Below are 9,830 nucleotides of genomic sequence, written 5' to 3' on the forward strand. Positions count from 1 at the left end.
TTATCTTAAAATATGAGGTGGGGAATTGTTGACACTAATATTGTGTATGTGGTGGGGATTTAACTGGAGCTGGTTGAAGGTTTTTGAGGAACTTCCTGGAGGCAGGGTGGGGTAGGGTATGGTGCATAAGAAAGGGACAAACTTTTCACGAAAAGTTTTGACCCTCTCTGTATTCACTATTCATATTGCAATAGTGCTTTGAGGTCAGCCTGGCTGGTTCTTCACTGTGCATGTGATAAATGATAGCCTCTGTCCCAAAGAGCTTCTGGTCTCTAGAAGGTGAGACAATTTACATTTGGGGAAAGGCACGGACAGTGAAAGGTGTAAGTATTCCAATCCATGTAAGAATGCATGGGGTGTTTAAATCTTACTGTATAGAAATATGTAGTCTTTTTATAATGCAAGCAAGCTTACTAAAAATTCCCCATGTCTAATAATCATGGTACGTACTCTCCTATTCAGAAAGCTGCAGAGCTATCTCATCGTGGCACCTATAAAGAAAAAGCCAAAACCAAAATAAATTGGGAAAACTTCCCTCAAGACGGTTACAGTACAAAATAGAAAAGACTTCTCCAACTCTGTGGTGTGCTGAAAGCTTTTGCTGAACAAAAAGGGGGGAAATTAAGGGCCTGATTCTGATCTCATGTATTACCGTATAAAACAGGAGTAATTCCATTAGTCAACCTGTTTAAACTGCATTAAACTCAGTATAAGTGAGATGGAATGAAGCCTCTCACTTTGTCTAATATTGCCCATTACTGGATACAAAATGGCTAGGTGGAAGAAAAAGTGTATTGCTACACCCTTGAATTGTGTTCCTTAAACCTACACTCATTTTTTAACTGTTTCCCCTATCTGACTGAAGATGGTCATTTGGGTGTTAGTCTTGATCCCTGTCTGAATAATTTCAGTGGTGCAGGAATGTCTCCTAAATTTGCTCTAACTTGGCATCATAACTGCAACCTACAAGTAATCTAAGTGAAACCTTTTGCTACAATTCATTAAACTATTCTTGTTGCCTGTCAACTGTTAGTGAAGGGGGATGTTTTAGGATAATTTGTTTGATAATTGGAATAACCATATCTACATTTTCTAGGCAGTGTTTTTTGTTTTGTTTTTGGCTTGTTAAATAAAAGTAGACAACTATTTTGAAACAAAAGCAATATAAAACCTACATTTCTATATGTCAATTCAAAGAGGGTGTTAAAAATACTGTAAAATGGAATGTGTCTGACCACTCTTAGGGCAAGTCTTGATTTGAGGAGTGGGAGTTTGTGGGTTTGACAAAATGTAGAAATTACACACTGAAGTGTTTTGTTCTTTCCTGTAATTTGTTTGCCACATTGGCTATAGTGATTCCTCTGTCATATATGAAGACAGGAAAAGGGATAGGATACTAAGATGACAGTCTGGGAAACTAGTCTATAGATATAAATATATATATATATATATTTTTTTTTTTGTGTCATTGTGTGCCTTATTGGTCTCACCATTAAACTTCCTCCGTAATGGTGGTATGTTCCATAAATTACCAAGTGCTATTTTCTATTTGTGAATCTTAAATTACACACACAAGCTGTTTTGGTACTCTCATTCAATTTGATGTCAAAACAAAATTATATGGTTGGTAAAGGACAGCTGAACCAAATAACCACTGCAGTCCTCTGCATAATAATAGGTTACTAAACGAGTACTACAGTAGTCTCTTCAGTGTATTGCTTTATACAGTTGTGCTAAGTTAAAGTTCCCAGCTCTTACCTTTTATAAATCTCTTCTTTTCCATTTCCTGATACCTATAGTATTCGTAAACCTGTTCAGAAATAAGTATGAAATATTGCAATGTGACATGTGCAATCTTGGGTCATGTAATCAAAAGTGCATTTGTAAATGAAATATCATATCAGTTTTAATGATCACTGTTTTACCCAACTCTCTTTGGCATTCCAGCAAACTGAACGTGAGCACCTTAAGGGTAAAAGACGATGTTTAAAAAAATACTTTGTAAGACAGAAAGCTTTCTTTATTCCATCCATGGAACTTACAGTATAATGCAAAAAGTCAAGGTACAATAAAATAAAAGTGGGATGGCATCTCTCCCTATCTCCTTCCAAACTCCTCTGAACACTTTCAGATTTGTTTCAAATACACCACAGTGGAGAGGATCCTTGTAATAGTAGGAAGCAAAGAAACTGTTTTATACCTTTTCATTCCCAAAGTTAAAACAGACAGGTTGGGCTTACTTTATAGTTATTATCTGGGGCTGCCACATAGAAGAAACAGTTTTGAAAGAAACTGCTCAACTATACTAGATTAAATATAAGATCTGCTTGGTTCAGTCTGTTCTCATTATGTATGTCTGTTGTTCGGGCTGACTTTTTTGTGTCTGTGTCCAAAAATAAGCTTATATTAAGTTAGGGCTATTTTTTAACAAATTCAAAGCTGTCTTGGAAGAAGAATCACAGTAGTAAAATCTATTCTCAAAAAACAAAACTCTGTAATGCTTTAGCAAAACATGAATATTGTATGTGAAAGATCATTTGAAATTGCTATGTTAGTTAATTCTGTGTTTTTATCATCAAAGTCATTAAAAGAGCTTGATCTGCACCTTCAGATGAGAGGACTTTGAGAATACCCAATAAAGGGTGACATTTAAGTCTTTAGAATGAGAACCAGATATATAGCAGTGGCAGTATTTCATGTCTTTCCAGTCAGGTACAAATCATGCAAGTAGTCTGGAAGGAAAAAAAGATACCGTATTTTCCGGCGTATAAGGCGACGGGGCGTATAAGACGACCCCCTAATTTTACAGTTAAAGCATAGGTTTTGGCCTATACTCGCTGTATAAGACAACCCCCCCTTCCGAGGGGGGGAGCCCAGAGCCTTTTAAATCCCAGCCGCGGCCGGGAGTCAGAGGGCTCTGGGCTGCCCGCTGCGGCGGGGAGCCCAGAGCCTTTTAAATCCCAGCCCCCGGCCGGGAATCAGAGGGCTCTGGGCTGCCCGCTGTTTATACCCGGCGTATAAGACGACCCCCGATTTTTGGGGGTTGTTTTTTAGTATAGAAAGTCGTCTTATACGCCGGAAAATACGGTACCTTAATATTTTTTAAAATCTCTTTAAATCTCAGACTATTCCAAAAGTTTCTCAGAACAGGTGAAAAAAATTGCTTTTGCTTAGGCAGAGTTTGTTACTTTAGGCTTTCTGCCTCTGCCTTTGTCTCTTTTCCATGCAAATTTAAGATTTAAAGGTCTTCTAGGGTTATGATGGGTAGGTTTTGGGGCATGTAAGGAGAAGGTCATTCTAGAAACTGTGAAGCTGGTACTGATGGTTGAATTATCCAATTCTTAAAAATGTTTGAAAGATTAGAAAACAGCTTAGTGTCTGTTTAATTAAGACTAATGATCTATTCTTATGAGCTCTATAGTAAATAGTGACAGTGTTGAGGCTTAGTTCTTCTCAGGAACATGTTTTTAGGGACTTTTGCTCAGACCATACGTCAGTAAGATTTGATTATACTGTTACATACAAGTTCCTTTGTTTTTTGTCTGCTATGATAAATGGGACATATCCATTGGAAATTATAAAAGGGTAAAAAAGCTATTGTTGCTACTGAAAGTAGAGTTGAAGATCTCTTAGTTCATGCTTCTGCTTCTAGTGACTGGAGGTCTGCAAAATATAAACTCTTTTCCTGCCACATGTAGTTAAGCAGCATTGCCTTTTGTTTAAGTGACAGAGGTAAGTAGCTTTTCTCTCTTAGATGGAAGGTTGGCTGTTCCAGTCCTCATCAAGATAGCTGATAACCATATGTACTTACCTGTGTGGACCTGGGCTCCCTGTGCCTCACTGCGGAGTCGGCAGAATCCAGACGAGGAGCAAATAAGGGAGCTGAGTCTGCAACTGTATAGATCACCTGCCATTATGATGGGGGGGAAGGAGTGATGTGGCTGAGGATGCAGTAGTGATTCCTTGTGCAGGTCTGCAGATCTGGAGAAAGGATCCATCCCCTTCTTCTGACCCATCTTGGAAATCTCCAGTACAGGCTCAGTGTGTGTGTACTGTTGTTGATTTATATGTATTTATATACACTCCTCCCCCCACCAGTATGTATGTATATATATAAAATGTGTGTGTATAGATGTATAAATATATATAATGCCAGCTCAGGTTTTATTGTTCATTGTTTTCTCACTTGGACCATCTGGATTTTTTTGTATTTCATACAAGTCTAAGTCCTATGTAGCTATGTTTGTTCCTTGAAGAAGAAACCTTTTCAAGTGCCCCCCCCATGTCGTCCCCCCCAACACACACACACACACACACACACAGAGCTAATATTTATTTTACAGGTTTAGTTTATTGCAGCAGGGATAAAATCTTACTAAGCTGACCCCAAAGATTAGAGATCTCAAATTTACCTTTAGCAAGAATGTGCCAATAAAGATTTCTTGTATTAATCTATTGAGGAGAAAACTGAATAAAACAAAAACCTTGCATTTACCCTCTATCTAACTCCTAACAAAAGGGAATTTCCTTAACCAAGGGCTGTAATGCTGAGAGACCTCAGCAGACCAGCCAAAGCTAACTTCATTTTTTTTTTTTTTTGGTTTAGCATTCTTAGTGTGTCAGCGGATGACATCTAAAGCAATGTTTAGTGTCTTCCAATTAAGAGTATTTTTGAAGTATAAGGTGCACTCAGATACTCTGTTGAATGCTAACATAAGAGTCCAGACGTAAGATAGATTTGAGAAATAAAGGGAGTGTTTTCGAGTGTGGAATAACAACATTCTACTTGGGCATAAGACTGTAAAGAACTAATAGACTTTTTGTTATAGACCATTTTCTTAGATGTTCCTTTAAAATAGAATATATGCATGTTGTGGAGGAAATTGTTGATTGTTTGAGACAGTAAAGATCCTGAATTAGTTCCCCAGTTGACTTTTTCATCTAACAGGGATGTGCTGAATGGGACTCCTGGAAACCTTTTGGTAAATCTCCAGCACAACCAAATTGAAATGAAGACTTTCTTGTTTCTGATGGAATTTTGGGGGCTGCTAAACTATCCCTGTCAGATGACTTATCTTTGGGAATCATAAAAATACTTCTGAAGAACCCTTTAAAAATAAACAAAAGGAAAAAACCCTAGAACTTTAGAATGAGCAGATTGCACCAAATGTGTTGTGTGTTTGTATCAGTCTCTTGAAAGAGGAAATGCCTCTGCTGAATCTTCATCCCATGTCCCTTCAATGGGTACAAGCCTGGGTTGGACTGTCAATATGCTCAATATATCTTTCAGGAATAAAATATAAACATTTCCAGCAAATGTCACTGAATAAATTTGTTTATCTAGCAACATTACAGCTTTTCCTGGTTAAAGTGATGAGAGAGCATATTTTTGTTCAGCTGGGAAAACAAATGAACTGCAAGTATGTGCTTAAATGAGGAATTTTTATTGGAGCACTTTGTTAAAATATTGGCAGAGCAGAGCATCTACACTGCTTCAAAATTGGTTGTATTGCTTTCAGTTCTAGAACTGGTACCAAAATCCACAAGTGGGATAGATACCATGGAACAAATGACAAACATTTTTTATATGGAACTCTTTCTTAGACTTGCAGTTACTACCTAAAATAATAGCCTACACTATGGACTTACCTTCTTTTCCTGAGATGTTCAGAAGGGATTGACTTATCCCTAATTTTTTCCAAACTAGGTACGCAGAAGTGCTACATGCCTTCCACTTACCACCCTCTTTAAGTGGTGACCTCATATCTCACTTTCTCAATTGCCTGTTGAAGAGTATGATTCTTAAACCATGGCTTTTCAGTTTTTCAAGTTAGTCTCATAAAAGGGTGTATACCCCAAGAACTGCCTGGCTTGTTGGGGTAGGTGGTTGTTGTGGAGTTTGTTACTTGGAATGGAAGAATATGATGTTTACTTTGTCCTTCTGTGGAGGTGGTGGTGTCTTGGCAATAGTCTTATGAGGGGAAATAATAGCAGGTCATTTAGATTTTACTTTCTTTTGATAAGCAAATAATTGCTAATATCTTTGGGGGGAGAAAACCTCTGTTGGTTGCTTAGATACCAAAAAAAGTATTTTTGGGGAAGCACCTGCATTTCAGTAGCATGACACAAAGGAACTGAAGGTAAGGCAGAAATTCCTCTGCCGAATCTCTGTGGTTTCAACATATTGTTTTATGGATGAGTAGATTAAATTGTTAAATGTAGATTGACTCATACAACATAGTCTGGTTAAGATATTAATTAAGAAAAACCTGACTTATAATGCTGTTTACTTATGTATGGAAGCAATAATAAAGAAAATGATTATGGAGTAGATGGTGTTCATATAAATATCATCAGTGTCTACTGAAATTGGAAGCACTGATGCAGTGAATGCTCCTGCTAATGAGAAGGGAGTCAGACAATCCTCTAGTACTTACAAATTCATTACACTTTGTGATTGGATAGGTGTCTTTACATGAAAGGGTAAGTGAGATGGAAAAACAAGTTATTCAGACTTCATCTTGCATTTAACATTGGAAGCACTGTGTATTAAGAAGAGCTCAAACATATCTCGGTAGTGCAGAGCAGTCTAGAATTAATGTATGCATGTGTCTGTGCCTATGCACCTATAATTTTTCTTTACTTCATTGTAACTAGGACTTGAGATATATTTTTTTTTGTTTTTGTCCTCCTCTCAGGGAAACTGCATCAATCTGACTGAAGCCTTGACCCTCTATGAAGAACAGCTCGGCAGGCTTTATTGCCCTGTGGAGTTCTCAAAGGAAACTGTGTGTGTACCCTCATACATGGAATTGTATCCTTGACCAATATAAAAGGTTGAGCCTGCAAGATTAATAAATCAAACAACTCCAGTTTGTCAGGTTGGAGCGAACTAAATAGTTCTTTTCTTTAAATGAACAAGACAACACTTTTAAATGCCCTAATCTAAACACGTTTTGTAATTATTAAACAGGAAGTGAACTACTGTAGTAGTGGTTGGGGGGAGGGAGGGAACGGCCTAAAAGTGCCATGAAACCACAGTTCCCATTTGATGTCCTTGTGAGAGAGGCCTGGCACCTTTCAAAATTGGGCCACTTGTTCCTTAACTCTCCTATAAAGTTGTCAGTTGTGGGTTATACCTCTACAGGATAAATTCATAAACCTGTGGGAATGAAAAATCAAAGAGTCAGGTACTCAGCCAGGAGTTTCAAGGCCCAGGACAAGCTGCTCCTCCCTCCCCTCAAGTCTCATCCCTTCTATTTGTCTTTGTCGCTGTCCCTTCACCTTGATGATGATTTCCCCTCCTTGGTCTAAATAGCCGCTTCCTGTGGAGAAACAGAGGTCTGAGGCATGAAAAGGCTGCCCAAGTCTTCAGCTCCATAGAGGCCTGCCCTGAAAGGGTTGTGCTTGCCTTGATTATTGCAGCTCCTCCTCTGTAATCTAGAGTTTCTTTCTCCAGACTCTTGCTTGGTGTTGCCCACCTTTTCCTGTGTACCTAGGTCTGCTCTGTTTGGTTTTTAAAGGGTTGAGTGGTTTCGCCACAATCTACTTCTCTGTCTCTGTGTGTTTTCTCCCTGTACGGATTCCTTTCTGTTCCTGTATCTTGGTACGGTTGTTTTCAGAGCCTTCTGTTCTGAAGCCCTGCCCTCTGGAACGATCTTCATGTTTCTTTTGACCTTACCAACTATCCATCAATATTCAGATTGCATCTTTAAGACAAATAGAAAAGGCATAAATGCCATCTCTTTTGACTTTACCCTTATGATTAACAGCTTTAATTTATTCAATAGATAATGTTTTTCACTGTCTATTATATACGCCATGCCTTGCTTAGTTTAACTCAGTAAATGGTTTGGGTGCATTTTGTATTAAAGACGTTTAAGTGTTTGTTGTGTTGTTTGTGCAGCAGTATTGCAAAATGCTTCTACGTGAACTATGGCAAGAAGTGCTACTGCATTCCTCTGGAGAGTATATTTAAATGTTTCTGGTGAGGTAATTGGCATGAAATGCCACTAAAGCTAATTCTGTTAATTCTGGCTACTAAGTAGTCATAAATAGGCTTCAAAGTGAACAGCTCTTATAAAGGTCAGGTTTTCATTCATTCTGTCTGTCGACATGACAAGATAACACCATATATTCAGAAATGCTAATAAGGGCAGCAGGAGTCATGCTGCCTGCAGACTAGCCTCCAGCATGTTTGCAGGACATTACTTTTGTTTGTTTAACTTAGACATCTGGTATTCATTAATGTTAATAGCATATATTTTATTCTAAAAAAAATGGAAAACTAGATATTAAAACTAATAAGTATTCCAGATAAGTTGACATAAGAATGGGAAGGAAATCCATCTGTTCTCTGTTTAGATCACTGTCATCTGTTAGTGCTGCAGAGCAGTGCACACTACTCTCATCCTAAAATTTGCCCTAGTCTTCACCTTACCTCCCTCCTTCCCATGCCACAGGGGGGCAAGTAGATTTACACAGAAGTGGATCTAATCTTCCTTATACCCCATGAATATCAGAAAACAGGGAGTTCAAACAGATCACTTCTCCTTGCCATTCAGGGGGAACACTGCCTCTTCACATCTTCTGCACAGTGGAAGTGTGTTGGTTTTGCTGTATCTGGATCCCTCTGCACTCATGGAGAAGGGGCCAGAATCTGCTCCCAGCAGAATGAAATGTGCTAACTGCATCCAGCCCAATGTACAACAAGAAGAGGGAAACATTATGGGGAATACCCAAGATCAAAACTAAGAAAGTGTGATGGCAGTCAAAGTAAGAAAGGGACAGAAATGACAAACTATAAGTAGAAGTCATGGCATTTGTGGAACAAATCTTTTCATACAACTACAGGAAAAATCCATGACACTAAATTAAAAACATGAGTGTGAGGCAAAAAGAGGTACTTCACAAAAATGGCATCTAGCCCTAAGTGTCAAAGGGGTCCCACTTCCTGGAATCAGGAAGGAATGGTGGGGATGTTACCCATCCTATCTTTCTGAGATCTAATAAACGAGATATTTGGAGATTAATTTCACTTTAGTTCTAAAAGTGCTTCTTTGACAATATACTATACAGTTTGCTTTGTTCCTTGACTTTTTTTTTCCAGATGGGTGTTCTACACTATTTGGAAGACAAGAACTGAAGCGTGAAGATCAAGATATTCTAATTGTGTGCTGCATGGAGCATACAGGCTTGCCGCGTGCTGCGTATTGGCATCTTGAACCTTTAAATTATATGCTGTAGATGATCCTGAAACTTAGTCATGCTATTGATTGTGAATTCTTTAAATGTTTTTTATTATTATTTTAATTTAAAAGCAAATGGAAAATGTATATTTTGATGAGGTAGGGTGTTATTTTTGAAAGTCAACTTAAAGATGAATTAGCAGCAAAACTATAGCTGCTGAATGCACTGAACCTTTAGAATGTGATCCTTTTTATTTTTTTGTAGATCTTCACAAACTGATTAAAAAAAGACATCTTTAGCATTTCATTCCTGAGGGTAGTCCATGTATTTTTTTTCTCTCAAGATTTTAACTCCCTTATAGATTATGGTGCTTTTAAAGGATGGCGGGTTTCTCTTAAGTGAATACCACAGTGCTTCCATTACAGAAAATGTGAAGGGCATAACTTTTTTTAAAGAATACCCTATGTCCTTAGTTATAAAGGGAAGGAGTTAATTTGAGGTTTCATTTGTTTACGCCTTAGTTTCATTCATCATGCTACTGTAGTCTCCTCAGCAGACAAAGCTCTGACCTGTCACCACTTAGAATTACTTAGCTCTGTCACATTTATTAGTTTGATTTTAATATGGATTAAGAGTAGGTT

General features: G+C 38.0%; 1 protein-coding gene across 1 annotated transcript in view; it reads left to right on the top strand.

Moving 5' to 3' along the window:
* Nucleotides 1-9,495, top strand: part of SMS (spermine synthase) — a 77,760-nt gene extending 68,265 nt beyond the window's left edge. Inside the window, exons 10-11 of the mRNA XM_039499908.1 lie at nucleotides 6,699-6,814; nucleotides 9,110-9,495. Of these exons, the coding sequence (XP_039355842.1) occupies nucleotides 6,699-6,814; nucleotides 9,110-9,152 (159 nt within the window). The 3' untranslated portion in view covers nucleotides 9,153-9,495. The remainder of the gene's footprint in view (nucleotides 1-6,698; nucleotides 6,815-9,109) is intronic.
* Nucleotides 9,496-9,830: the final 335 nt, after the last annotated feature.

The sequence above is a fragment of the Mauremys reevesii genome, linkage group 1 (genome assembly GCF_016161935.1).
Source record: "Mauremys reevesii isolate NIE-2019 linkage group 1, ASM1616193v1, whole genome shotgun sequence".
Classification (NCBI taxonomy): Eukaryota; Metazoa; Chordata; order Testudines; family Geoemydidae; genus Mauremys; species Mauremys reevesii.